Source organism: Eretmochelys imbricata, chromosome 26 (genome assembly GCF_965152235.1).
Source record: "Eretmochelys imbricata isolate rEreImb1 chromosome 26, rEreImb1.hap1, whole genome shotgun sequence".
Taxonomy (NCBI): Eukaryota; Metazoa; Chordata; order Testudines; family Cheloniidae; genus Eretmochelys; species Eretmochelys imbricata.
The window spans coordinates 14,073,174-14,100,911 of record NC_135597.1 but is presented as its reverse complement, the minus strand read 5'-3'; the positions used below and the strand labels follow the sequence as shown (position 1 = coordinate 14,100,911).

Genomic DNA, 27,738 nt, shown 5'->3' with positions numbered 1-27,738 from the left:
GGAGCTGTGCTTGGCACGTATGACGTGCTCTATAATGCCTACTCCTTTTGTGCCATAGACACCTCAAATTGGGCACCTGTAACGAATGGACACTCTTGTCCTTAATCTCTCTGTGCCTCAGTTCCCCCTCTGTAAAATGGGGATAATGCCCCATGCGTGCACACACGTGAAGTTCAGTTCATTGGTGTCTGTGGAGCCTTCAGCTACTGGAGTGAGGAGCGCCATAGAAATGTCCAGGAGGAAATTAAGAATTCTGCCTTCTGAGCAGGGTTTGACCCATGTGCCGTAAATAGGGCCTGGACGGTAGAGAGAAAACAAAATATTGGTTAGCTGCTTAGTAAGTGAGCACCGTCCATCCTGCCGAATGAGGCAGGGGTGCTGTGGGAAAAAACAGTACTTGCACGTGTAATTAAAGACTAATCATAAAAGCTTAGGTTCTGGAGCATGGTTCTGCAGCAGACGCCATGGCCATGGACTACACCAGGCCCTGATTGCTGCTCCTAAATGCAGAGATCCCTAATGGAAGGGAGAGTCCAGCTGTACCCTGCTTAGTCACCTGCAGGTTGACGCGCCTGTGGCTTACAGTTCGGCAGGCTTTCCTCTGTCTCTAAAGCCAAACCGTGCAATGACCAGGAGAAGGAATGGGCCAGTTTGGCTGGAATCACCAGTGCTATCTGTGTTGGAATATTTTCCTGGCTCCCCTTGCCCAGAGGGCTTGATCCCAAAATGCCCCCGCCATCCTCTCCTTTGTTAACCGGCTTCTTTTCTTTGCTCGGGAGAAAATCTCCTTGCTTCATAACTTTAATAGCTGTTCGCTTCTGCCCATGTTTCCCCGCCGGAGCTGTTGAGAGCATTGACTAAATGGTATTGTCTGACTTTATTGATGATCTTGCAGAGGTGCCAACGCACACCATATATCTTCTTCACCGCTGAGATTATTGTTAAAATAAAAAACACACTGGGAAAAAACCATCTTGGCTGGCCCAGCACAGTGAGCGAGAGAAATACTGACTACTAGGAGCTCCTGTCTGCATCGGATTCCCCACTCCTGCTTCCATGTTTGTCTAAATGTGATGTTTACACACGTACATTTCTCCCTCACCTGGCTCTGCTGTGTCGTCCCCCCCCCAGGCATGAGTACAGCCCAGGCCATAGCACGCCCTCACCCCTGTTCTGCTGGCTGTCGGCAGAGCTGCTGGGGCTGTCTCTGAAGTTGGTGATTGTCTTCACATGGCGCTGTTTTCCCCGCCTGCTTGCCATTCCTTCAGACGCACGCCTGGCCCCATCTCCTGTCACAGAGCAGATTCTGCATCACACACGCAGGGGCAAACACTCCCACTGAGCAGGGGCGGCAGCTAAAAGCGTGTGACATTTCAGCCTCCTCCCCGCCCCCGCTCGTGCATGGGAGGGAGTTGAGGCAGGACTCTCTTTTCTGGGTTAGTGAAATGTGAAATCTCCACGCTGAGGGCTCCTCTCTGGGCTGCACATGAGCAGAGTCGTCAGCTGGCTCGGAGAGGGTCTGAATCCCTTAATCAAGGGGGTGTCTGACAGGTCCCGCCGCTCTGAGCCTGTGGGCGGCGAGAGGCGATTCCTCCTCGCTCAGTCCTGTCAACACACGGTTGTCTTTTATCAGCACTCCAGCCTTTGCCTGACATAACCCCATTGCCAGGTGGTTCTGGCCCACCTCAGGTGGGGCTGCACCGCGACGGCAGGCATTGAAGCCGTTCCCAGTTCAGCGGTGGCTGTGAAACGCACGGCCTCGCGTCCCGGCGGTTATGAAATGGAATCTATCCATTCAAATAAACGTCAGGGCCTGAGAATTATTGGCCTCGCAGACCTGGGGATGACATCACTGCCAGCCAATCAGGAAGCTCCAGCTGTGCCCCCGAGTTCTCAAGCCATTTCTTAATTCATGTTTTGATGCGTCTGTTGGACTGGACGGGGGGCATGCTGAGCTGGCTCTCCAGAAAGACGCCTGCCGTGCTCAGAGTGTGGTTAGGGGGGAGACTGCTAGCCCCAAGCCTCTTTGAAGGAGATCCTATGAACGAGAATCCTGGATGTCCTGCACTGCTTGGCTGCAAAACCAGCTGGCCCTGTGGTGGGGAGGGTTGGTCGTTAAGAATTGCTATGGAAGGACAGGTTAAAAAACTCACCATGTGGAGTCAAACAACCCACCAACTTGTCATTAGAACAGACTGGCATTGTGTGTGAAGGGAGACACCACTCCCCGTTAAAGGGCATGTGCAAGCCAGCCCCTCCGTTCGCTTTCCTATGTGTGGGCTGGGATGCAGAGAGAATCTGGAATGGTTAGAGCGAACTCCCCCCCCTTCCCCTCCCCCCACAGATCTACACTGCCAGAGGCCCACATGGGTGGGGGAGCGTTACCTAATGGCTAGAACCAGGACTCTAGGGTTCCACTCCCACCGCGGTCACTAACTCAGCGTGATGTTGGGTAAATCTGGTCCCCGCTCTGTGCCTTAGTTCTCTTCATAAAACGGAAATACTAGTATTAAGGGTGTAGAAGGAAAGAGAGAGGAACTCCGAGTAGATCCAGTGCAGAGAACCAGAATCCTGGATTAGGTAGCGTCTGAAGGAAGAGTGAATGAGGCAGAGGTCTCCCCCGACCCAGCTCTCCTGGGACACGTGGTAGTGCGTAGCCTGGTAAATCCCTTTCCCTCTGTGGCAGTACATAGTGGGGGGCACACCCTGGCAGCCGTGCATGTCTAGGCGAGGCATGAGCAAGCTAGGCAAGAAATGAGGTCTCCCCACGGAGCATCAGTGCCTGTAGGAGCCGGGACAGCCCAGCTTGCCCAGAAGCAGCCCTATAAAAGCTCCTCAAGGGCGTTTCACTGGCCAGGCTGGATGGCAGCCTTCGCTGGCATGGTAAAATGTCCGCCAGGGCACTGCTTCTTGCTAGCAGGGGGAACATCCCCTTCAGTGGGCAGGGCTCCAGCTGGTGCAGTGATGGTTGAGCAGAAGCCGCACAGTGAATAGTTGTTGATGTGGGAGGGTGTAAAGACTTGGGATGGGCACATAACTCATGACAACAGTCATCCCCCCACCCCCACCCCAAGTGAGTGCCCATAAAGCCTTCATCTTCTCCGCATGGTGCTGAGAGTTCCCACAAGGCAACTCGACAGCAAAGAAAACGTGCACCATCTCAAAATGATGTAAGGAGCTTTTCAGTACATAAATGTGGTGTTAATGGCCGGGGTGCGAATCCGTTGTCCTGTGACCGCCACTGGAAAGCTAGAATCTCTCTTTTCTAGCTGTATATAGTACCCATTTCGAACCCTCGGGGACCATTGTAAAATGCCAAGTATTCCTCCTCCTGAGCCTTGGGATAGTCTATCTTTGGGAGCTAAATTCAGTGTTTGGGAGGGAAAGAAGGAAATCAGGTACATGGAGTGGGCTGGGTTTGGTCTGCAGCCACTGAGCTGTTTGGGATGCCAGCAGTAGCCCCACGGTAGCGGGTTAGTGGGCAGAGTGCAGGTGAAGGGGTCAGAGGTGGGTGATAAATGTAGTTTAGCCCGAAGATTTCCGGGAGCCGGGGCGGTTCAGAACAATCATTTAATTTTATTTCCTTGTGCATATCTGGTTGCAGCAGAACATCTGTTGCTCTATATTTATTCCGCCCCCTTAACTGGGAGCTGCCAGCCTGTTGATTCACTGGGGTGAAAGCCTGGCCAGTGAAACGCCGTTGAGGAGCTTTTATAGGGCTGCTTCTGGGCAAGCTGGGCTGCCCCTGCTCCGTTGGGAGACCTCATTTCTTGCCTAGTTTGCTCATGCCTCGCCTAGTGCAGTGACTCCTGGACTGGGCTCCGCTCTGGGCCCAGGCCTGGCTGGCTGGCTGCACCTTGTCTCGTGCTTGCTGGGCTGACGGTGCTTTTGGCCTGTCTTTGTCCCCAGATCAACCTGAACAAGGTGGGGGAGTACTGGTGGAGTGCCATCCTGGAGGGAGAGGAGCCGATTGACATCGATAAGATCAACAAGGAGCGTTCAATGGCCACGGTGGACGAAGAGGAGCATGCCGTGCTGGACAGACTGACCTTCGACTACCACCAGAAACTGCAGGGCAAGCCCCAGAGCCATGAGCTGGTAGGTCCTTCGCAGCTTGCGGGGAAGCAGGATGTCAGCTGGCCGGGCAGATCCTTGCTGATGGCTTGATTCTGACACTGCGCCCAAGCACTAGGGGATGGCTGTGCCTGGCTGGACTGAGTAGGGACTTAGCAGCAAACGCTATCCCTCCTCTTGCCCAGCGTGACTGCTGGAGCTGTAGACCTACCCTGGCTTCCTGAAGGGCCCCAGCTGCTCTGCCCCTAATGGATCCCACTCCATGAGCCATCTCCAGGGAACTGAGCACCACCCTCTTGCCATTTGCTGCCTGGACGTTGTGTCCTGTGTGGCAATGCTGACTCCTCCATCACACACACACACCCCCCGTTGGACCTCAGCAAGCATCGTTTTCCCCACACGCCTCTCCCATGCCCTCCTGTGTAGGCGAGCCTCACTCCGTACCCTGCAAGTCACCAACTCCCAGCCCTCACAGCCCAGCCGGCATGCGTTCCATAGCCCGCAGTCCTCTGAGAGCCCTGCCGGCCATTCTGGAGAGGGCTGGTCAAGGACCGACAGGAAGAGGGGGTCTGGTCCCTCGCGGCCGGGAGTGGGGGAGAGGCAGTCGCCCAGTATGCAGGTCCGAGATCATTCATTCTTAACCAGCTGAGCTGCACCCAGAAGCAAGCGGGTAATGGCCAGCCTGGCCTCTGCTGTCTCTGAGCCGCAGCCCTGCGTAGAGCACGCTCCAGTAGCTGAGCCTGCAGCTGAAACAGCCAAGATTGCTGAGGGTGGCCAGGAACGGTCCGTGTCCTGCCATCTGGAGGTGAAAAGGGACATGTCACTTCTGCTGCCTTCCCCCAATACCCCGGGAGCCTTGACTCCATCGGCTGGCCTGTGGCTTTGCATCACCAGAAAGCGAAGCTGGCTTCTCCCAGTGGCCTGGAGCCTGCTGCTAGCAAGCAGCCACCAGGGCAGAGTAGGCTCCCGCTCACTCTCCCATAGCAACAGTGGCCCAGCAGGGTGGCTTTTAGCGGGAGCGGTGGGGGAGCGGCTCGGGGAGCTGTTTGGGCGCCATCTCGCTGCCCCAGGGCAGGGCTTGGGTGCAGGTCTCTCAGGTGACTCCCTCTCGTTGCTCGGGAGCCCAGCCCGGTGGCTCTGTGAGGCGGAGAGACCAAAGCAGGAAGCACCTTTCGGGTTGGTGTTGACATGCAAAGCTCTCTGGGAAATGAGCGGGGACCTCGTGGTTCTCTGTTCTTTGGCACAGCCCCTGAGCTGAGCCACTCCCTGAGTCTGCAGGCTGCTGGGAAGGCCGGGCGTGGAGCTGACCTGGGGGGTTCCTTAAACTCGTTCCTTGGAGACAGCTGAACAAGCCTGAAGGTTATGAGGCACTTGATTGAGGCAAAAGGGAGGTGACCCCGGCTAGGGAATGGCAGAGACCGGTGGGGCATTGAGACCAGCCTGGGTGGTGGGACCGTGTCTCCGTCAGCTGTGTATTTCCTCCGTAGACTTGACTCAAGTGCGTTGCGTTTTCAGAAGGTGCACGAGATGCTGAAGAAGGGCTGGGACGTAGAAGGCTCCCCGTTCCGGGGCCAGAAGTTCGACCCCGCCATGTTCAACATCTCCCCGGGGGCCGTGCAGTTTTGACGACGCCCGGCGCGGAAGGGAAGATCGCATCCACGCTTGGGATCGTGAGGCCAAGGCCAGCGCCTCTGTGTGTAGCCAGCTAGCGCGGGGGCCGAGCCTGGGCTTCCCCCTCTGCCTGTTCCCACAAGTGACGTCCGGCCACCCCTTTATCCTCGCGCTGTTTGCAAACAGCCAGCCGCCAACCGGCTGGGGCGGGGGTGTGGTTGGGGGGGGCGGGGGGAGCGTGAGTGCTTCCTTCCCCCATGCCAGCCTGGTGTGTTTGAGATGCATGTGGGGCAAGCCTAGCAAATGCCGAACGACGTCCTCTGTCACCACGGCAACCAGCGGCTGCTGGTAGCGTTTCCCTTTCTCTCTCGCTGGCGATGGCCCCGGTTGCTGCTGGGGGGTGGGGGGGAACCTAGGCAGCTGTTGTTTTTCAGGAATAGATGATGCTTGTTGAGGTGACTTTGAAGTTTGTCTTTCTTGCTTTTGGGGAGCCCGTCCCAGCCCCCCGTGCCTGACACACACACACCCCCTCCCCCCTGAGATGGCAGCGCTGCCCTATGGCTCTGCGGCCCCGTTTAAAAGTGGCTGATCTGTCCTTGCTGGTGGTGGGCGTCTCTAAGGGGGATCCCAGGGCGCTGGCAGCGGGAGGGAAGAGCTGCAGCCTCAGACACCTGGTAGCGGAGATGGCGCGGACCATGCCATGCTCCAAGCGCTATACACCTGCAAAGCCTGGGCCTGGGACCAAGTATGGCACTCTGCGCCCACGCATCTGTCCGCACGTGTCCAGTTCTCCACTGGCCTCGGCAGCTGGGGTTCTGTGAGTTGCTGGTTCTATTAACAAGGTTTTCAGCTATGGCAGAGATCAAGGGGCCAGGCCTGCCCTGTGCCAGCCTTTGCAAATATAAGCTTATATACACACCCCCCTAAGGCTCACATTGTGTAATCAGCCCAGCTTTGGGTACCTAAAGCACCCTGGGGGCTGATTTCCAGAGGCAGCAAGCACCTGCAGCTCCCGTTGTCTTTGCTTGGCTTGGGAGTCTGAAAACAGAGCCCTAGGGGCGTTGCATTGGGCACCCAAAACTAGCGGCCGCTTTATTGAGAATCGTGTCCCCAGCTACTGGCGGGGTGTCTACGCCACAGCTCGGAGTGAATTCCCAGCCTGGGAGCCACATCCTAGCTCTGCTCAAGGTCTCGTGCTAAAAGGGGCAGGGTGGTCATGGCGGCCGGGGAGGCAGCATGGGTACAGTACGAGCGGGTGGGCAGAGCTAGCGGGTGTCTGTCTAGCCAGCGTAGCGGTCAGCAATGTAGCTGCTCAAGCAGGGTACGGTGGGGCTGGTCTGCCACTGCTCCCCTGACCTCGGAAGGCGTTAAAGCCAGGCGCTCAGACCGCTGCATCCTGTGTCCTCTCCGTCGCCAAGAAAACACACTGATGCCCCACTTCTCCAAGGAGGGTCAGAACCTGGAAAACCGGCCACCTGCAGGCTGCCGGTACCTGCTGTACCCCACGGGACTCAGCAGAAATAATCGTATGTGACTGTGTCCTTAAAGACCGTATCCTAATGCACACACACTGGGGGCTGAATTAAGGTTGTCTAGGCAACCTTCATTTGGGCATTTCCTAGCTTTAGATTTGCGACCGTAATCATGTTCCTTGCACCTAGTTGTGTGTGTATGTAACTTCCTAGGGTCGTATAAGAACAAGCTGGAAACAAACCCAACAGGAATTCCAGCATGTGGAATCATATTGGCTCCCCTGTGGATCATCATCAGCGTTGAAACCTGTAAATCCTGCCCCAGACCTCTGCTGCTTGAGCTAACGGACCGACTGATAGCAGTAGTAGGTTGTCATCCTCGCTGTGGACCAGTATGAGAGGGGGATGGGGTGCTCTGCCAGTGGGTTTTACAGCTATTTGCGGACAGCAGAGGAACGGTGAGACTCGGGACTCCTGGGTTCCAGGTGCGGGAGAGGGATATTGTGGGCACAACTTACTTTGCCCCCAAGCCTGACTCCTCCTGCTCTGTCCCTTCCAAACTGGCCTTGTCCCAGTCTGGATCTTCTCTGCCCCTGGTCCCACTCTCCTCCCCTAGCCTAGCCAATCTTCACTCCTCAGGCTTCTTATGACAGTCCTAGGCTCTGTGCCCAGCCCATTCTAATCTGTCTCCAACTCCCAGGCTCTTCGCCCCTCAGCTCCTTGCCCAGCCAGTCCCAGTTGCCCTTCCTTCTGGCTCCTTATCTGTTCTCTCTTTCCCCTCCATCTGTTCTCTCCGCCCCTCTCTGGCCCCTCCCCACTGGCGCCCAGTCCCAAGCTGTGCCCCCCACCCCCTTTGCAGGCTTCTTGTCCCAGTCTCCGCCCCGCTGATACCAGTTCTCCCCCTGCGTCCTTGTCAGATCTGTCTCCTTTCCCTGTCCCACTGACTCAGCACCGGTTTTCTTGCCCAGCCAGTCCCCCACACCCCAGCTCCATATCCATCTTCCTCTGCTCACCCTACTGACTTCCCATCCCTCCCTGGCCCCTAGTCTACTCAAAGCCCCAGTCCCACTTGCCCTTCACTCCCCATCAGCACCCACCTTTGGCTCCTTATGCCAGTCCGTTCCTCCCTGCTGGTCTGGCACTTGTCCCCTCTCCATATCCATTGGGCAGCCTCCTCCATGCTGCGGGGGCCCCGCCGCCGGGGGTCGTTCAGGGTGTGTCTACACTGCAGCCGGGAGCAAGCTTCCCAACTCCGGCAGAGGCGTCGAGCGGCTCGAGCAGGAGTCAGTTGCGCTAGACCCAGCGGGGCGGGTGCTGCAGCTCCTGCAGCGGTGGGCTGAGTTGGGCTTGAGAGCCCCAGCCTCCGTGGTCACACTGGTTTGCTAGCTCAAGTCCCGCTCGGGCGGCGTGTGCCCAGCTGCAGTGTAGACGTACCCTGAGAGCGCAGGCGAGAGGCTCTCTGCCCTCCGCTCAGGTGCGCGGACCTGACACAGCTCCAAGGTGTCCTTGCAGTGCTGCTCAGCTTGGGAAGTCTGTCGGGCACGTGCGAGCTGTGATTTGTTTGTTTGTCCAAATTAGTGCGGATTTTAAGGGGGACGTCAAAAGGCCCCTCCCTGACTCCAGAGCCACCCCCCTGCCGAATTTCAAGTCCCTGCTCCAAACTGCGTGAGCTTTAGAGCGTCTTAAAGACAAGGGTGCCGAATGTGGCCACGGTATTTTCCCCTAGCCTCAGGCTCTGGGGCCGCCTGCGGCTGAAACTTTCCAGCCACATTCAGCCTGCGGCCGACTGCTGCTACTGTGGACGATTTCAGCCTGAAAGGCTGCAGTTTGGCAAAGTTGGCAGGCTCCTAAACACAGATGCTGTGGTCTACACAGAGCCCCACTGCAGGGCCCGACTGCGGAAGGGGGTGGGGCTTGCAGCTATCCCCATAGCCATGTATTTGGATAGCGCTGGTCACTCGCCATGGGCAACTGCCGCTCTGCTACCCGTGTTGCTGGGCAAGCCCCATTAGCCTGCTCTGCCCCCCAGCCTGTTCCCCACGTCCTACTGGTTTAGCCCTGCCCTGGCCCCAGCGTGAGTGGAGCAGCCCAGCCAGCCTGGGTGTGTGTGCCCCACAGGACTTCAGGCTGGGATCGACACCCCCTTCCCGTATGTGCCTGAGGGCCACCCCCTAGAATAGCCCCTGGGCCCCCTCGCCATCACAGCTGGGTCTCCTACTCCTGGGTTAAGTCAGTTCCTCTGCCTGTTTAAAGGAGCCCAGCCTGTGTGTTCTGCTGGCCGGCTCCCCTCTCCTTTAGGCCTGGTTGGGTCAGTACCTATAGCTCCTCTCCCTCAGCCTGGAGGCTACCCAGCGGTTATTCTCGCTTCGTTCTTCCTTGTCTCCTCTTCTGCGGGTCTCTTCCCAGGCCGGGGCGGCCCACAGGCCAAGCAGCTCTAGCTGCCTGGGCTGCGATGGGCGCAGCCTGCTTCATTCTCTCCGTGAGCCCCGCAGAGGCTGGCAGCGTGCTCCAAGCCGCACCCGGGAGCCAGCGACCGGCACCCCGTTGCCGCCACACACGGCTGCACTGGGATTTGTCCGCCTCCCTCTTGCTTTACAATAAACATGTTTGTCTGAGCAACTGTGTGCACATGTATGTGACTCTGCGAGGAGCCCCTCCTTCCCCCTCTGGGGGACATGCGTTGGGCTGGATCCAGCCTGCTGCTTTTTTGGGACAGTCAAGGCTCCGGCTGGGACCTGCCTTAGAGCCGAGCGACAAAGCAGAGCAATGCCCAGCAGCCGGAGCCAAACCTCCCCCGGGGCTGGGGCTCCCACCACCCCTGCAGGAAAGAACTGGAGTTGGATAGATCGCCCTGGGGGCGAGGAAACGCTCTGCCATTCAGCAAGGAGCTAGGGCTCAGGTGTGTGATATTTTCTACTGGCCGCTGGATTCACCCTTTAGCCCTGACCACATCTTCCCACCAGCTGCTTCCTTTTTGCAGCCACCGTCCCGCGTTGCCTGCTGTTCCCTGGGCAGCGGCAAGTCCAGCCGGCTGGGCATGGGGACGGGAGAGTTGGATGGCATGGCAGTGTGGGGTGGAGAAGCCCTCCCCAGGGGTAGGTTATTGAGGAATACAGGGGGCATTTCAGGCCGTGGGGAGTGGCCCTGTCACTGGCTGAGTCCTGGCGGGGGGAGTGAACGGGAGTTGGCTACAGAGGTGGCTCTTCCTCACCAGTCGCTCATTCCCTCGTGCGCCCGTTGGCCTGGTCCGAGGGGAACATCCCTGGGCCCACGCGGAGCCGGGGCGGTGGGTGCCAGCACCGTGCACAGAGCATGGAGTGCGCCAGGAGCCAGGGTGACTTGTGCTCTGTCTGTTCCCTTTGCTTCCCGCCTCTCCCAGGGGTTCATCGATTCGGAGTTTAAGGCCAGGAGGGACCATTGTGCTCATCGAACTCAGTCACCCTGTTACTCCTGGAGTGAGCCCAACAGCCTGGCTTGACAGGCACTTCTTGCAGAAAGAGAGACTCCCCCATGTCCTGTGGGAGATCGTTCCCGGGGTTAGTCGCCCCCGCTGCTAAGATTTCTGATTGGAACTGGTCTGGTTTCAGCTCCAGCCGGCGGGTTTGGGTCTGCCTTTCTCCCCGAGCCTGAAGAGCCCTTTAGCGCCGGGACTTTCTCCTCATGAAGGTACTTAGACGTTGTGCTCAAGTCACCTCTTGATTTTCCTTTCAGTAAGCCGAAGCCAGCCTCCTAGGACCCCCCCGCCCCTTCCCAGGGGCCATGGCTGCTCTCACGTGGGAGCCACCGACCAGCCCTTGGCCTCCCCCGAAGCCTGACTCACGCTGACGTGACCCGTGAGCAGCAGGCGAGATCCTGTTTTCACACTAATGTTCCTGTGCTAATGAAGAGCGGGGGGAAGAGACCTTCCGCCAACAGGAGTGCGAGGCCGACTCACCCGAGCCACGTCAGGCGAACATCTTCGGCCAGCTGAAGGCATGGAGGAGACGGGGGGCGGAAGCCGGGCTCTTTGGGAGTGGAAGAGAGCTGGTCTCACCCCCGCCTCAGAGCTCTTCCTCCCTGGCACTTTCCAGCTGGCAGCCACGGCGCAGGCAAGCGGCTGGCGAATCCCCAGAACTCGCACTCGTAACTAGGAAGCAAAACTTAAGCCCACCCGCTTGGCATTGGGGGCTACGGAGAAGAGTGTGGTGAAGCCCAAAGGGTGGGGACACCAGGCCAGCGGGCACCGTGGTACAGGGCAGAAAGAGGACACAGGGTACAGAAGAGAGCACCACGGTCTCTCTCCCTTTCTGTCCCAGGGGATAGCAGGAGCGGGCCCGGGTGGGGGCAGTAGTGAGGTATCGGCCCCAGGGGGCTGAGATGGGTCCTTGGCTGAAGGCTCTCAGAACCTCCCAGGGGGCTAGGGGAGAAACGTGCATGAAACGCAGCAAGACTCACCGTGGGAGGAACTCCTGGGCCTGAGCCACCGGCCAACGCTACCCCAGCATCTCGGCTTCTGCTTAAAGCCAGATTGTGCGTCATAGAATCACAGAAGATCAGGGTTGGAAGGGACCTCAGGAGGTCACCTAGTCCAACCCCCTGCTCAGAGCTCCTACAAACCCACCGTCAAACTACTGGCTTGGCCTGGAACCGGGGGGGCGAGGCCAGGGCCTGGGGCGGCGGATGTGGACCCAAGGGGGGTTCCCAACCTGGAGCTCCCCAAACAGGGAGTGGTACAAAGGGATTCATTCCTGCCAGGGCACCCGGGAGGCACCAAGTCTCCAGCACTGGCCTCCCCTGGTACCAGCCCCAAGGCCCAGCCCTGGAAATACAACCCCCTAAGACATGGCCAGGGACACTGCTGGGGAAGGGAGCTTCGGGTAATGGGGATGACTGGAGCTGGGAGCCTGTAGATCTCCGCTGTGCAGGGGAGGGGGGCAGGGAGAAGAGGGGCCCTGGGGGTTGTGGGGCTGGGGATTTAGGGCAGAAGAGACCCTCTGCATATGGCAGCCCCAGCATGGGCAGCGATTGCTGCAGGTTCACTGAGCTGCCACCACCTTGTTTCCAGCTGCCCCGTCGCAATTAACGAGGTCAATCTGGCAGCTCCCTCCCGGGAGTTTTCGTGCCATGCTGGGGAAGCGGCCCCCGGCCTGGATTTTTCTATGGGGGCGTCAGGGTATGGGGGGCTTTTCCAGGTCACCCGGATGGCGTGGGGAGGCCAGAACTGACTGAGCATTTCCCTGGTGGCTGGGTGGGGGGCGGAGGGGGGGGCAGGAGGTTTGTGTGCTGCAGCCCTACATCCCCATGGCAAGTGGGGAGCAGGGGTTCAGCAGAGGTCTTAATGCAACCCCAGTGGGGTGGTGGGGGCAGCTGGAGTTGACCGGGTGGCTGAGGCAGGCTCTGGGGGCAGGTGAGCAGGGAGGAGAGAAGGACACAGGCTGCAGAGGGAAGATGACAGGGCGACAGGAGGAAACCGGAGTCAAGGGGAGGCCAGGTCGAGCTGGGCGGTGCCTGGGGAGGGACTGAAGGCTCCAGCACCGAGCAGGGAAAGGCCCCCCCAGCACCAGTATTTCACACTGACTTGGTTTCTCACCCCCGGGTGACTCCTCTGAGCCCTACCCAGGCAGGGTCCGTGGTGCCCGCACCTGGGGTGTCCTTCCCACCCCCCGACTGAGCTCGGGCTGCAGCTGCCTCTGTCTCCCAGGAGCCGAGGGACAATTTTGCGCTGGCAAACGAAAGCACAAATATAACGGGGCTCTGTGCAGCCCCCCGCAGCCGCCACCGGTGCCCATGGCAACAGCAGTGCCAGCTGCCTGCCCTCCTGGCAGGGAGCCCTGTGCACTCTGGCTGCAGGGGGTCAGCCCCAGTCTGAGGAACATGCCTCCCAGCCCCTCTGCCCCAGCCCGTGAGCAAACCCTGCCCTGCCCTGCCCCTCCCCGCGCTGGGCTCATTAATGCAGCCCGGGTTTAAATGCCCTGAGCTGCCCTGACACCGCCCCTTCCTCTGGCACTGAACAAGGAGTTCTGCTGGAATGAGGGAGCCGCTGTCACCCCGAGGCTGCTCTACCTGGGACTCTCCCACCTGGCTTCCAGATGCAAGTTGAGAGACAAGACACACAGCCTCCCGCAGGCTGCCCAAGTGAGCCCCCACCCAGCAGAATAATCTCTCTCTCTCAGCCCTGCAGCCCCCCGAATCTCTCAGCCTGCCCCCCACCCCCCAGCGCTCCAGAAAAGAGCAGCTCTGGTGCATGGGGCTGGGCCAGAGCAGACCCTCCACTGATCGCACTGACATGGGGACCAGACCGCGAAGGGCTCTGTGGGCTACACCCAGCACCTCCAGCTGCCCAGTGCAGGCCCATGGGGAGCCCACCTCTGGGAGGGCAGTAGTGGGTTTGCTCCCTGCTAGCCAGATGCAGTGGGGGAAGGTGCTTGGTCATCCCAGCTCTGCCCCCACCAACCAGGGCCTGGTATCCTCTCTGCCAGCCCCTTCCCCTGCCCTGCTCAGGGAATCTCAGCCCGGCCCGGCTCGTTTAGGGGCTGGCTCGTGCTGCATTGGCCGGGCGGGTGGAGATGGACACGCGGGTGGACCCTGTAGCTCCCGCTGGTCTCAGGGGCCCCCGGGGCAGAGGCCTTGTCTGCCTCTGCCCTCCCTACATCGCCGACGGGCAGGCAACGCAGCGCTGTGCCCAGGCAGGGCCCTGGCGGCAGGAGGCGCTGCCCAGCTGGGACGGGGGCATTCCCATGGGCTGCACCTGTTCCTCTGGGAGTGCGTCGCCAGGAAGAGCGGCTGGGGTGGGGGGATCCTGCTGCCCTCTCCAGAGACTGCAGGGTCACACTTCATGCAAACGATTCAGTGAGCTAATTAGCATAGCTGCCAGTGATTTGCATGCGAGCACAAACTTCAGCTCTGCCCGCCTTGAGTCCAGGGGAAAGGCCCTTGTGGGCAGCGACGCCCACAGCCCAGCCCCCTGGCACTGCCCAGCCAGCGGCCCCCTTCAAACCCTGGGTTCAGTTGCACCACGGCTGGCAGGGCGCCCTGGTTTTAAGCGATAGCAGCAGTGGGAAGGGAGTCATGTCTCAGGGTGGGACTTAAATCAACCTGGTTTTTAAACAGGGAAAACCAAATGATAACACATGCAGCCCTGGCCCCCCGGCCCCCTGCCCCGCAGGGTTATCAGCAGGGTTTGAATCCCAGCACAGAGTGGTCCCGCTTGAGAACAAATCACCCGCTTTTATTCTGCAGCCCGACCCCCAGGAGCAGACGTGACCCCCTTGGTGGCAGTGGGTGGGAACAAAGCAGGAGCCCTGGCTCTGAGCGGGAGTCTTATTGGGATCCAGAAATTGGGCGAGCAAAGTGGATCCCCCCCCAGCCTAAGAGGGGGGTCCACAGGACCTGGAAAACCAAATAATTGCGGGGGACAACTAATGAACAACAGGGACAGGGTCAAAGGGTCAAACGAAGGGAACTGGACGGGGACACCGAGCAGAGGACCCCGGACAGCGCCCACTGCTGCTCGAAGGGAGTCAGTGGACACCGCCCAGAGGAACTCTGCCCGGAGGCGTGAACGGACGGGGGATCGGAAATAGGCCCCAGTCACAGGAGACTCCATCGGCCAACCTCCTCACCCTGGTTTTATAGATGGCCACTTTAGCCAGGGCCAGGAGGAGGTTGACCAGGAGGTCCCGTGACTTAGCGCGGCCACGGACAGGGATAGATAAGGAGGTGAGGGGAAAAGTGCAACCAAAATCTTAACAAAATATTCGTGAGGAGCCGGAATAGGGGCTGCAGCCTGGCGCGCTCCAGGCAGACGTGCGCCAGGGTTTCCCTCACGCCGCACAAGGGGCAGGTGTCCGGGATTGGGGTGAACCACGCCAAGTACACGCCCGTGCTCACGGCCCCGTGAAGGAGCGGCCAACTGATAGCCCCGGCGGGCCTCGGGACCAGGGTGGAATATAGGCCGGCTCACCGGGGCTCCTCACCCTCTGAAGGTGGCAGGAGGTCCCGCCACTTTGTGTCGGGGCAGGACCCGAGGGTGAGGACGTGAAGGGTGTGGAGCACGAGATGGTTCCTTGGCGGGGTCTGGAAAGGGACCGGCTGCAGCTCGTGTAGCCGGCTCACGGTGAAGGGGCAGGGGGGGTCGGTCGGGTCCACGGGGCAGGGGCCCGATGAAAAGGTCCGGAGGGCCTGGGGTGGAGGGTGGGCGGGGCAGCGGTTCGAGACAGACTCACCAAAGCCCACAGAGCTGGCACAGTTCATACGAAAGGCGGCGTCACGGGATGCCTGGCCCTTTAACGGGCCCCGGAGCGCAGCCTCACCTGGGACACTGTTTACTCCCTTCCCCAGGTGGGGAAAATGAGATAGGGCCCCATGAGGCAATCAGGCCCGGGATAAATGAGGGAGAGAAAAGTCAGCTCCAAGCCTGGAGCAGGCTGTGTGGGGATCCTGAGATGTAAGGCAAGTAGCCAGGGCATTTGCCTACTGGTCAGTCTGAGCTTGAGGGACAATAATTCAGGGGGAGTTTTGGATCCTGGCCTTTGGGGGAATGAGGATTCCAGCTAGACTGGGCTGGGCATGGCCACTGGGGAAGAGCCCCAAGACTGGCAGAAATGTGGGAACAGAGTAGGAATGTTTGGGCTGGGGGGATGGGTATGGACTTTAGTTTGGGACTCTGAGCAATGCTCTGAGCTGTTCATGTCGTTAACCCTGCCCCAGGCAGGGGGCGAGGAGTAGCTGTGAGAAAGCCTCGGGAGATGATTTCTGGGAGCCTTGGAGGGAAACTGAGGCAGGGCTGCTGCAAAGCCACCCCTGGTCATGAAGGGGTACTCAGGTGGCATGGTGTGTGCAGGGTGAGCTAGGGGGCAGCGATACGTGCTGGGCATGTGTCCAGGGGCACAGTGCTGGGGTGCAGGGCCAGTGATATGTGGCTGTTGGCCGGCCTGGCCGGGGGGTGCCATGCAGTGGGTACAGGCACTAGGGGACCTAGAATCCAGTTGTGATTTTCCACCTCTTGACCGCTCTCGTGTTGCTTCTCAGTCCTTTTCAAGGGAGGGGAGGGGAGTTTGCCCAGCTGTTTGTGCCCCAGTTACTGGGGGTCCCTGCGTGACTGTGCTTGGAGCAAAACTCTCTTGTTGGGATGGAGGCAGAAGCAGCAAATGGGCTGAGTGAACCTGGGGCACAAGGGAAATCAGGGGACTCTGCAATGTCCTCCTTGGGGCATGGACAGCGTGCGGTTTTCCTTATCCCCCTCCGGGGAGGCCCTGGCACATTGGGCTTGGTACCCCTTGTCAAGCTCTCCTGCAGCAGCTCAAGAGCTTGAGTGCCAGCCCCAGGGCGACGGTCAGGAATGGGGGCACAAAACCCCCAAATTGGCTGGGAGTTTTAGACTAAAATTTCACTTACCAAGTGTCAACTCCTCAACCCCTATAACATCTTTCCCATGCAGTCAGACGGTCCCCGTGGGCACTCTGATCTGTCTTGTCACCCAGGCAAGCCTGCCTTTGTGATAGATGGTCCCTTACATCAAAAATCACAGCAATAGTCAGTCCCAAGGGAGCAGTCACTTATCCCTGCTCAATTGCACCTTAGGTCTCCCACCAAAGACAACGCTTCTGGCTGATCTTATAACAAACTATCTCGAAAGATTTATTACCTAGGAAAAAGAAATCCCAGAATTATTTACAAGGTTAAAGCAGGTAAACATACATACATGCAACTGAATTAAGTTTCAAAAGTAATAGGAGCTTCTTTAAGAAATAAGCTCTCTGTGTCCTTTAGTGCTAACCCAGGCCAAGCGCTAGGGATCTTTTGCTTATGCCTAGTAATCCTTGCCCCTCAGAGTCCAAGCAGCATTAAAGAGACAGTCCCCCCTTGACGGGGCTTTTTTATTCCTTCTGCTTTTAGTTGCAAATTCAGCTGATGGGAGGAATTCGGTGGCACATCTCCCCTTCATGCAGGGGGCTAGGGTGGGGGAAGCAATCAACAAAGTCTTTTTGTTCCCTGATGTTCCACAAGGCTTTGTCTGGCGCTGAGAGGCTGCCTTTCTTGGGCAGGAGATAACCCTCCAGTTGGAAAAGAGTATTTCACACTTGTTCATGAGTCTCTCCTCTCTGGTGATTGACAGCTGCTGAGCAAACACTTAAAATCCCTATCCTGCCTGAAAAGGTAAGATTCATGAGTGAAATTAATGCATGCAGTAATTTACAGGGATTTCATAAAGTTTTAAGACATTCTTCTAATTCTAATACCGATTTTAACAGTACCAACACACAGGCGAGCCACTCTGGTGCCAGCTCTCTATTTTTCGGAGTTCAGTGGAGACCTAGGGGCCTTGGCATCAGTTGGCACCTGGTCTGCCACCGTGTCACCCCTTTTTGGACATAAGCAGTTAGCCAAAATACGAGGCCCTGTGAGTTGTTTCCACTAGGAGGAGAGGCTCATGCTGAAGCCAGGTATCCTTGGCATTCTTGTTTATTTACGAAGTCCTGTTTCCCTGAACAAAGCAACAGCCAAACAGGAGGCAATTTCTTTGCTCCCAGCCCCTTTCTAGCCCACACTCTGCCCAAAAGCGCTCTCTTTCTCAGAGCCACACATCACAGCGGATCTCTTGACACCCCTGTGCTATGGCAGCTCATGCACTCGTGGGCAAGCGGTCTACTGCCCGTTACCAAGCCAGGGTGATCAGCGCCACTTGGGAGATGACAATTATGTCCTTACAGAGTGGAAGCCTGGGTGAGAAAGCGAGTCCAACACACGAAATAAATCCAGGAGTCCATCCCGCATCGGCCTCCTTGTCCACTTGATTGTAGCTCCTGGAGCAGGCTTCCCAGACTACTCTCTGGCTTGGCCAGCCTGGCTGCAGCCGTCCCCTGACCTGACCTGGCTTCTTCCCCAGGCTGTGACTTGCTCCACAAGTCGGTGGAGCAGTGGCTCCTCTGGTGGAAAAGTGCCCAGCTTGGCACCTGGAGGATGGTCTGCAAGGCCTGGGCTTCCTGGATACGGAGGCCACCCATCAGCTCCAGGACCTGCCCATGGAGTTTCGACCTCTGCAAAGGCCACGCTGGGAGCACTGCTGTGCCTGGTGCGTGCTTGCTTGCTTTCTCCCCCTTCCCCTTTCTGGTCTTTTTCTGCCTCTTTCCCTGCCACAGAATCCCTCACGAAGTCAGAGCCAGGGAACCCCCTCCTCAGTGCAGAGCCCCCCGCACCTCTGGGCCTGGCAGCGCTCCACCCCTGCACCCCTGCTTGCCGCACCCGTTGTGAACATCCGAAAATGGCTCCAGCCCCGACCCCTCTTTCGTTCTGTATTAAGCACTGCCCCTCCGCCCACATGTGCCTTTCTTTTGGGCACTGACACATGCCTGGGTCTGCTTGGAGGCCCCCGGAGGCCCCGATCCTCAAAGGTATTTAGGTCCATGAGAAGCCGGGCCCTATTATGTGGGCTCCATAACGGATCTTAGCGGCAACTTACAGCCCTCTTCAATGTAGCACAGCCGTGGGCCAGCCCATAACAGGCTGCTCTTCTGCACAGGTGGTCACGGGGACAGTACAAGCTGCCCCCTCCCCCCCCCCCCGCCGCCCCCGAGTGCGTGGGCTGGCAAAGATGGATGCAGACGGAATTAGAGATTGCTAGGTGTGCTATGGTCGCGGCACCGAACTGCGCCAGGCGCTGTCCCTGGCCCCCGCCGCTGGCAGTCTACGTAGGAAGCTGCACTGGGAATTTACAAGGCTGATCGCTACACTGGGGGGCCTAGCTGGGTAATTGCATCCCAGGCCTGTTTATGAAGATGCAGCCTAGCGGTGGGAGGAGCAGATGCAACGGGCGAGTCCAGGGGAGAGACCGATAGCCGGCATACTGAAGGGCACAAGCAACTGGGGGAGCCCTGAGCCGAATGTGACTGCCATGCGTTCTGTTCTCCGGGCTTGCCCTGAATAGGGGTCAAGCGACACGGCAGCCGGCGGAGACGGTGAGATCTAAGCTCTCCTCCACGTGCTCCTGTTTGCTTCTGTGCCCGCCATCATCCCTGCTCCTGAGCAAGATCTTGCGCTCCAGGAAACCACCCTTTTCCCCCAATAAAGGTGTCGAGAGGATGCACGAGGGCAGCCCTGGTAGAACTGGGGTTAGAATCCAGATCTCTCGTACGACACACCTGAGTTTCACATCTCTCGTGTGACGCTGCTTAGAGTGAATGTGCCAAGCCTATGTACGGGTCACTGCTGGTCTAACCACTAGACATCACTCCCCTTCCAGGGCCAGAATAGAACCCAGGAATCCTGCTTCCCACCTTGCTCCTGCTGCCTGGCAAACAGCAGCATCCCGCCCTCTAGTGGCTGGTCCCTACAGAGGACAATTTAGGCCTCGTCTGTCCAAGAGGGTTGCAACTCTTTAACTTGCACCTGTTTCCTGAAGTGACTTGCTTTGAGGTCATTTAAATCAATTCCCAAGTGACTTACGCCAAACTGGAATACGCCTGGAGCCAGCCCAATTTAGAGTCCGCATGGCCTTGGGCGCCGGTTTAATGAAATTGGGTTTCAGTCTCGTTTTCAGTGAAACTAGGACAGCGTTTGAATGTACTCAAGGCTTCCTTCAGCTCAGGAGGGAGAAGCTGAGCTAGGGATTAGCCGGCCTCCGGTCGGACCCGCTGCTGATTCCTGGCTGCACGGAATCCTGTTTGTTACTGGAGTGCCCAGGGACCAGCCACGATCAGGGCGCCTTCGCAGAGCAGACAGTCCCTGTCCCCCACGCTTCCAAGGAGGAAGAGCGACCCAGTGGTGAGAGCACATAGGAGACCAGCGCTCATGCCCGGCTCCGTCACGGACTTCCTGTGGCCTTGAGCAAGTCATTTAGCCTCCCTGTACTTCAGTTTCCCATTTTACAGATACTAACGCTTCCCTACGTCTCAGGGGCACTGGGAGGAGTAACAGATCTAGTGACAGGAAGGGCTAAAGAAGAAACAGACATTTATTATTAATCTACGAGGCAAGACAAGACAGATGCTGGGTAGAAGAACACACTAATCCAGTGGCTTCTGTCATACAGTGGCTGGCTTGAAGGATGAGATGCACGAGCTGCATCAATGGGAATCGTTTGGCCAAAAAACTCCCGGTGCCAACAGCATGTCCCATGTCTGGCACCCAGCTGAAGGCACATGGGCTCCTGGAAAGAAGGCAGCCCGGCCCCAATCCTCAAAGGTGCTTAGGAGCCTGGCTCCCCCGGAAATACCCCTGAGGACGCAGGCCTCTGTGTGCTGAGTGGCGAGGCTGCTGTGTAGCAAATGACGGGGACACATCCCAGGAGCATTCAGGGCATCCCTCCACACAGAGCCGGTAAGATTCCCTCACTTTGGGCTGTGCCTCTCATCTCAGTTCCTTTGGGTTCCATTGTGATCACTGCTGTGTTTCTTAAAGCCCCAGCTCCTGGAGTCAGGTGACTGAGTGAGACTCTCCACTTAAATTTTTTAAAAAGGCAAGCATCTCTCTCCTCGTTGTGGAGAAGAGCTTGCAAAGGTGAACCCTCCAGGCTCCACGCCCAGGAACCCAGTCGAAAGACCCTCTAATGTCGTCATCATTTTAAAGCCTTCTGATTTTTAAGCTGATCTCATGGTTCTAGGGCGGGGGCTGACTCCTGGGGTTTAAAGCCTGGATCAGCGTGACCATGGACAGGGGTGCCGGAGATGAAAAAGCCTCCTCACCCTGCTCAGCCATGAGGGGGTGCACCAGCTGGTGGGTGACTGTCCCCCCCCCCCATCTCCCCATCTCCAGGGCTACATGGTTCATCAGACATGCAGACTTGTGGCGGTGGGGCTCTGGGCTCCATGTCAACTGGCACGATTTCCCCCAGGAGTTTCCTGCTGGGCTAATTCTGCATCCTTCATTTTCGGTCCTTTCCCAACATGGCACGTTCTGCCCTGGCTCCATCATCTCCTGCTCCAGATGACGCTGGCAGGATGTCCCGTAGGCAGCATCACCCGCAAAGGAGGGACCCCTGGGCTGTGGTCTCTGTAGACATCTCCGCTCTCCAGCTATGCCGGCCTGGCCTTGGAAACCAGCTCGCCGCACAGGGGTTCTCCCTGACCAGGACAGCCAGCTTGGCCGAGTCAGGACGTGCCAGGTCAGGAGAGGCCGCTGTGGTGCGAAGCCATGTTGTGATCAGCCCAGGTGCCCTGATGGAGCCAGAGCTGGGTCCGAGTGGGTCTCGTTACAGACCTTTTTCTCCTTCCCTTGACTGTGGACGTGGAAATTTTCTAGGTCTAAAGCCAGCAGCATTCCCTTGAGCCTTGTCACAGAAGCTATAACAGGAATCTGCCTTCACACCCTTTGGAGTGTGAACACTCCTCCCCACCCCCACTATTGCCATACAAGTCCCACTGTTACTGATTCGCAATGGTGTCCATGCTGAATGGGGCGGGGGGGGACTGGACAAGACAGTGGACCGGAACTTAGGAGACCTGCATTCTCCTCCCAGCCCTGCCATTCCCCTGTCGGTGACCTTGGGCAAGTCCCTCCCCCGCCTGCCATCTGTGCCTCAGTTTCTGCCCCTATAAAATGAGAATAAGGATACTGACCTTCTTGTAAAGTGCTTGGAGATCTACCGATAAGAGCGACGTGGGACTAGTTCGGATTTCTAGCAACCAAAATGATGGTTGTCTATGGGTCAGGGCCCAGCCCAGAGGCTGTGGTCTCAACCCAGGGCAGATCGTTGGCTCTAACCCGGTTCAGTGTGGCGGCCATGAGGATGCCTCTGCCCCTTTCGCAACTAGGATGGTGCAACCCCCTGGCCAGAGCCTGGGAACAACTGGGACTACAGGGCCTGGCCACTCTGGGCTAGTCAGCCCATACAGCTGGGGCCCACGGGCAGAAGTGTGCCCTCGCTGAGCCCTTGCTCTGTGCCCTTGCTGAGCAGCCCCGAAGCGTGAATGATTCCCAAACCGATCTCGAGGGATAGCTTGGCTGCTGGTACAGGGGTTCTTCTCCGACTCTCGTTACTGTAGGATCTGAGCACCTCCCAGTCATGCTTGAGGACACATCTGTGGGGGTGTTTGGGGGGGGGGAGAGGGACGTGGCAGGGGGAGTGGCTTGTTGGTCGGATTGTTTGTTTTATTTAAATGTGCATCTTGGTGTCTATTTCTGTTGGAGGAGGCAAGGTCAAGGGAATGCACTGGGCACTTGGAGCAGAAGTGGGGGCCTCTGGGCATGGGGGGGGCCTCTGGGGTGGGTGTCTAGGGGTGGGGAGGCTCCGGGTGGGTCTGGCAGCACTGTTTGGGTTGGTGGAGGGGGAGTTTGCTCCACAGGCAGGGACCGGGCCCTGGGCTAGCCCTGTCTCAGGCACTGTGTAGAGGGTCCATCGCCCGGAGTTCCACCGTGACCAGGTGAACCCCCACCTCCCCTTGCAGGAACCTGGATGGTGGTCCTGAACTACCCTTACAGCCGTGCGGCCCCCGGCTCCACCGCTCCCTGGGTCTAGGTGCAACAGGCTGGCACGTGGGGGTGCAGGGTGATGGGCCCTGTGTGCCCCCGTCTCTCAGACCAGGCAGCGGTGCTATATTGCACTTTAATGGCCTTTTATGGCCTAGCCCCATGACCTCCGGCCCCGGGGGCGAGGGGCTGATGCAGAAGGGAGGGGCCTAGGGCAGAACCAGGGTGTCACCTCCTTAGCAGAGATCCTGGCCCTTGGCAGATGCCCTGTCTGGGGCATGGCCTGTATTTTTGCCTGGCTGGCCACAATAAGAAACAGAGACCGGTCAAGCCAAAACCAGACCACATTCCCCATCTCCCACAACCTCCCCTCCAAGTAGAGCCCAGGTCCCAAGCACCAAGGGGTCTGTGCCCCTTTCCGTCTCAGGGGAGGGGCTCTGGCTCCCTGGGGTGGGAGTGGGGAGGAGATCTGGGGCTCTTGGGGGGGGGGGTGCTTTATGGGGAGGGGCTGGTTCTCAGTGGGGGCTCTCTGTGTATGGGGAGGCTCCTTGGCTTCTGCTGGGGGGACCCTAACGATGTGGGGGGTGGCACTGCCCCCTCCACTGGGGGTGCCCTGGGGGGCCTGACACCACCCCATACCCTGGGTGCAGGGGTCGCTGGGCTGGCCGTACCCCTCCCCTGGCTGCGGGGGTCCCCGAGGGGCTGGGGTACGGCCAGCCCAGCGACCCCTGCACCCAGAGGTCGCCCGTGCCCGTTCCCCCCCCCCCCGAGTCCCTTACTCCGGTGTGGGGCGGGGGGGGGGGGGCCGGCGGCGGGGTGCATGTGTGGTGGGAGTGGGGGGGGGGAATCGCCGCTCGCAGGGAGCCTCGGAGCGCAGCGGGCTGGGTGGCTCCTGCCCCCGCCCCTGCCAGCCCCTCCCTCCCCCGCTGCCAGGCGGAGCCGGAGCCCAGCTCATTGCGGAGCGAAGCGGCAGCCGCGATGGCAACCACCGTGACCTGCACCCGCTTCACCGACGAGTACCAGCTGTACGAGGAAATTGGCAAGTAAGGAGCCGCGTCTGGAACCAGCGGCGCTCCCCGGGGCCGGGGCGCACTGGCTGCGGGGCGGGGGGGGAGGCTGCGCCCCTCGGGGGGGGGATCTGGGGGTCATTCCCCTCCCCCCTTTACAGGGCCTGATGGGAGGAGCCGGGGGTACTGCGCCCCCCCCTCCCCCCCCCGCGCCCGGCACGGGTGCGGGGCAGGGGGTGCGCTCTCCATTGCGCCCTGGGCGCACGGGCTGGGGGAGGGAAGCCCCGCGGGGGTGGCTGGAAGGTGGCTGCTGGCTCTAGGGTGCCACCGTGCTGGGGGTTCCCTAGTGTGTGTGTGTGTGGGGGGGAGCCTGGCCCAGGCTGCTCTGGTTGCCAGCTGCCCCCCCCCCTTTGGGCATCCTGCGACTTGCCATGTGCCGGGGCTGGGCAGTGGGCAGCCCTCTCCCGGCCGCGGGTGGCAGCAGGGCGGGGGGGCTGGGGGCTCGCTTGCCGGCCGGAGCTCGCAGCCATGACGCATTATGCAGGAGGAATGGGAACCATCTGGAGAATGGCACTAGCCCTTCAGCGAGTCCCTTGTGCCAGAAACCCTAGACCCCCCCCCCCCGCCCTCGGCTCCCCTGCGGCGCTGGATCCTCCCCACCCCCTCTCCGGCTTGGGCTCGCCGCGTATTTATAGGCTCCTGCAGCCGGTTCTGCGGGGCTCACCCAGCCCCCTCGCCCCCACTGCAGTGGTTTGTCCGCCTGGCCCGGCGCAGCCCCGGGGACCGGCCCTCCCCAGCCTGCTCTTGCTCCTTGGTCATTAGTTGCATTTAGAAACACGGTTCCCCCCCCCCCCCCCGCCGCTGATTTTTTGGCTGGGGGGGCGCTCTTGGTGATGCCCCTGGGCTGGGGAAGGCTCCACCCACTCTGGCACCCTGCCCCAGGCTGGCAGCAATCACCCCTCTTTGCATTCAGCGCCATGTGCTGGCGCTGGAGGAGGGGGAGGGGAGCTGGAGCGCCCCCCCCCCCCCCCCGGGAGGATCAGCGGGGAAATACCCTGCGCCCAGGGCTCCGGAGTAGCGATGCCACAGAGCGGGCAGCCCGTGGGTGCTGGGCATGGGGAGGAGCTGCCCTGGCGGGTTGGCTCAGCACCCCCCCCGGCCCCCCCCCTCCCGCACACGTGCCTAGAGGTCGCCCGTGCCCGGCTGGGGGCTGGCATAGCTGCCCCTCCAGTGAGCAGGGGCTGGGGCTGCCGTGTGTGGCCGACCCATGTTCCCTGCTGGGGTCTGCCCTTGCGCCAGCGGGAGAGCGCGCCAGGTGGGCACCCTGCCATCTGCACGCCCACGCTGGTACCCGGCCTCAGTGCCGCCTAGTAAGGGGGCTTTCCCCACCCCAGCTGCCCCCCGAGAGGTCCGGCTGCTGGGAGCGTCTCCTGGAATGCCCCCCCCCCACCTGTTAGCTCCGTGGCTGTCGGAAGTCACTGGCTTTTGGGGGCGTCTCCAGGCTGAGACCCCTTAAAGCGGCCTGGGTTGCCGTGAGGCGGTGCTTGGCGCTAGCCCAGACTCGGGACCTTTGGGGGTGTCTCAAGCTGAGCAGTGAGTTTGGGGTGCCCCAGCTGAGCCCCCCCCCCCAAAACTGGGATAATCTTGGCCCTGGCGTTTCACACCCCCTGAAAATGTTCCATTCCTGGCAAACTGGCTCCATCTTTAATGCAAGTCTGGCAACCCCATAACGACCTGCCTCAACCCCCCCGCTTCCCAAAGACCTGCAAACAGACAGGGACTTTGCGGCGTCCCGCTGCCCCCTCCCTCGCCGCTTGGCTGAGCCGCATGGATTTAGCTCTCTCCGTCTTTCCTTCTACCCCAGCTCCCAGCCGCCTGCCTTGCCCGGCTGGGAGCCCCTGCCGGTTTTTCTACATCTGCTACTTGGACCGCCGGCGCTTTGGGGTGCGGATTCTTTTGGTTCCGTGTCTGTCCAGCGCCTGACACAACAGGGTCGGGCCCTGACTGGCGCTTCTAGGCGCCCGGAGAATATGCTCCGTATTAGTCGGGTGCCCAGAAACCAACACGAGATGCCAGGTGGGCTCTGCCCAGAGGTGTGGAGAGAGATTGTCCCCTCTTCGCTCCAGAGAGAGGGGCCGGGGGCTCGGTCATAGGCGGCTGTGGAGTCACCCCGTCTCTGGGGGCCTCCGTTCCCATGTGTTCACTGGGGACAGCAGCTCGGCCCGTCCCTCCGGAGGTGGAGAAACAGGCTCAGGATTGCGGGGTGCTCAGAGGCGTAGTCAGGGGCGGGCCCAGATGTTGAACGTGCCCTGGAGGGGTGCAGGGCGTGAGGCGTCCGGGAGTGAGGGCGCTGAGGGGGTGTGGGTGGGTCTTCGCCGGAGCTGTATAGAGAGGGACCCCCCCTTCCTGCTGCAGCCCCGGCCGCTGGGTTTCCACCTGTCTCTGGAGGCTCTTTGAGAGGCGTGAATTCGGCGTGGGTGCCGGATCGGGGGCCTTGGAAATGCCGGCCAGGAGCCCGCCCCCCAGGGGAGCCGGGCACCGCAGGGCTGCTCCGGAACGGGCTGGCGGGCTTGTCGGCCAGGCTCCCTCCGCTCCGTCGGCGGGGTGCCTGGCTACGCCCCCGGCTTCGGAGCAGCCTCCCGGAGGAACCCCTTGGCTGGGTCAGATCCCCGGGGGGGCGCGCTGGGCCTCGCAGCCGCCGGAGCCTGAGCCCCGGGGGGGCTCCTGCTTCGCGCCACAAGCTCCCCTGGGCCAGTCGCACGGAGCCGGGGATGCTCTGCCGGGAGGCGGCCCCCGCGCCCGGCCTTGGTGGGTCCCCTGGAAGGCGGCGCAGGACGGCCCGAGCTTGGCCTGGAGAAAGGAAGGGTCAAGGGTAGCCCAGAGCGACCTGCAGTGAACTTCGTCTCCCTCTCACTCAGTCCCCAGGTCAGCCAGAGCCCCTCCTGCACTGAGGCCCCTTCGTCTTCCCCGAGAGCAAATGGAATCCTCCTTCCCCGCGCCGGGCAGCCACCCAATGCCTGGGGAAACTGAGGCACGCCATAAAAATACTGCAGCAAATTCTCACTTTGGCACACTGGGCGTGGTCCAGGCCTGAGGACTAAGCCCCTCTGCCGGGACACAGCAGCTGCCCCGCGGGTGCCGAAGCGGGGCTGCTCCGGACCCTGGTGGAGCTCAGATACCAGGGTGATGGGTGTGTTCGAAATATCTCAGCGGATCAACCGTGGCTGCCAGTCTGCTCCGAGCCCAGTGCGACGGGGGTCTCTGCGTGGTCTGGGCCCAGCCTGCCCGTAGAGGTGACCCAGCGCCCTGCCCCTGGCTAAGCCTGGCCTGCTCTTGCGCTCCAGGACTGTCTTGGTGAGGCTCCTAAGTCCTGCGCAGATGGACCCGTGCCAGGGGTGTGGGCTGCCCTCTTGGCTCCTGCAGCAGGCCCCCTGCTAGCCTGTCCTTCGGGGGCGCCGGGCTTTGATCCCTTGGGGGCCTGGGAGGGTTGCTTTTGCACGAAGGCCCTTTGGCGTGGAGGGGGCTGGCGGGTGGGGGTGAGGCTATAGAGCAGCACGTAGGTCCCTGCCCCGAGGCAGCTTGGCCAATAGATAGTAGCCCACCTCGGCTGCGGTGTGTGGCAATCACGGAGTAAACAGCAGGTGGCTTCCAGGATCCATCCGGGAGAGGCTGGAACCGGGGCTGCTGGGTTCCCGGGGAAGCTCAGGCTGGGCCCAGGCCGGGGCAGTGGCCTGGCTTCTGGCGTGCAGGCCCTGCCTGTCTGCCCCCCGGCGCACGCTCCTTGGAGGCTCGGGCTGGGGAAGGAACGGGGCCAAGGAGGTGAACAGCAGCAGCTGGGCTGGTGAGGGGCGTTTGCGGGACCGGCCTCCCTGAGAAGTAACGAAGGGCCTGGCTCTTCCATCTCACTCCCCCCCAGTGGAGTTCAAAGTGGGGAGACTGAGGCCCAGAGCAGGCGAGTGACTCACCTAGTAGGCCGGTGGCATAACCAGGACCCAGCTCCCCCGTTGAGCTGCTCTAGGCACTAGGCCACACTGCCTGTCCTAGCGCAGAGGGGGTTGCCCCCAGCTGCAGGGCCTTGTGGCCACGACTGACTCCTCTCCCCAGCAACCGAGGCGTGAGAGGGTCCCCTTCGCCTGTCAAGTCAATGCGGGGAGGAGGTGCCAGGCAAGGCCGGGTAGAGTGGGGGTCAT

The 27,738-nt window shown here is 60.2% G+C and overlaps 2 protein-coding genes across 2 annotated transcripts in view; both read left to right on the top strand.

The window, feature by feature from the left end:
- The window catches only part of NUDCD3 (NudC domain containing 3), a 58,479-nt gene extending 52,335 nt beyond the window's left edge, over positions 1 to 6,144 (top strand). Inside the window, exons 5-6 of the mRNA XM_077805809.1 lie at positions 3,910 to 4,098; positions 5,590 to 6,144. Of these exons, the coding sequence (XP_077661935.1) occupies positions 3,910 to 4,098; positions 5,590 to 5,700 (300 nt within the window). The 3' untranslated portion in view covers positions 5,701 to 6,144. The remainder of the gene's footprint in view (positions 1 to 3,909; positions 4,099 to 5,589) is intronic.
- A 17,375-nt stretch (positions 6,145 to 23,519) lies between these two features.
- CAMK2B (calcium/calmodulin dependent protein kinase II beta) overlaps positions 23,520 to 27,738 on the top strand; it is a 141,236-nt gene continuing 137,017 nt past the window's right edge. The window contains exon 1 of the mRNA XM_077805947.1: positions 23,520 to 23,584. Coding sequence (XP_077662073.1) covers positions 23,520 to 23,584 — 65 coding nt within the window. The remainder of the gene's footprint in view (positions 23,585 to 27,738) is intronic.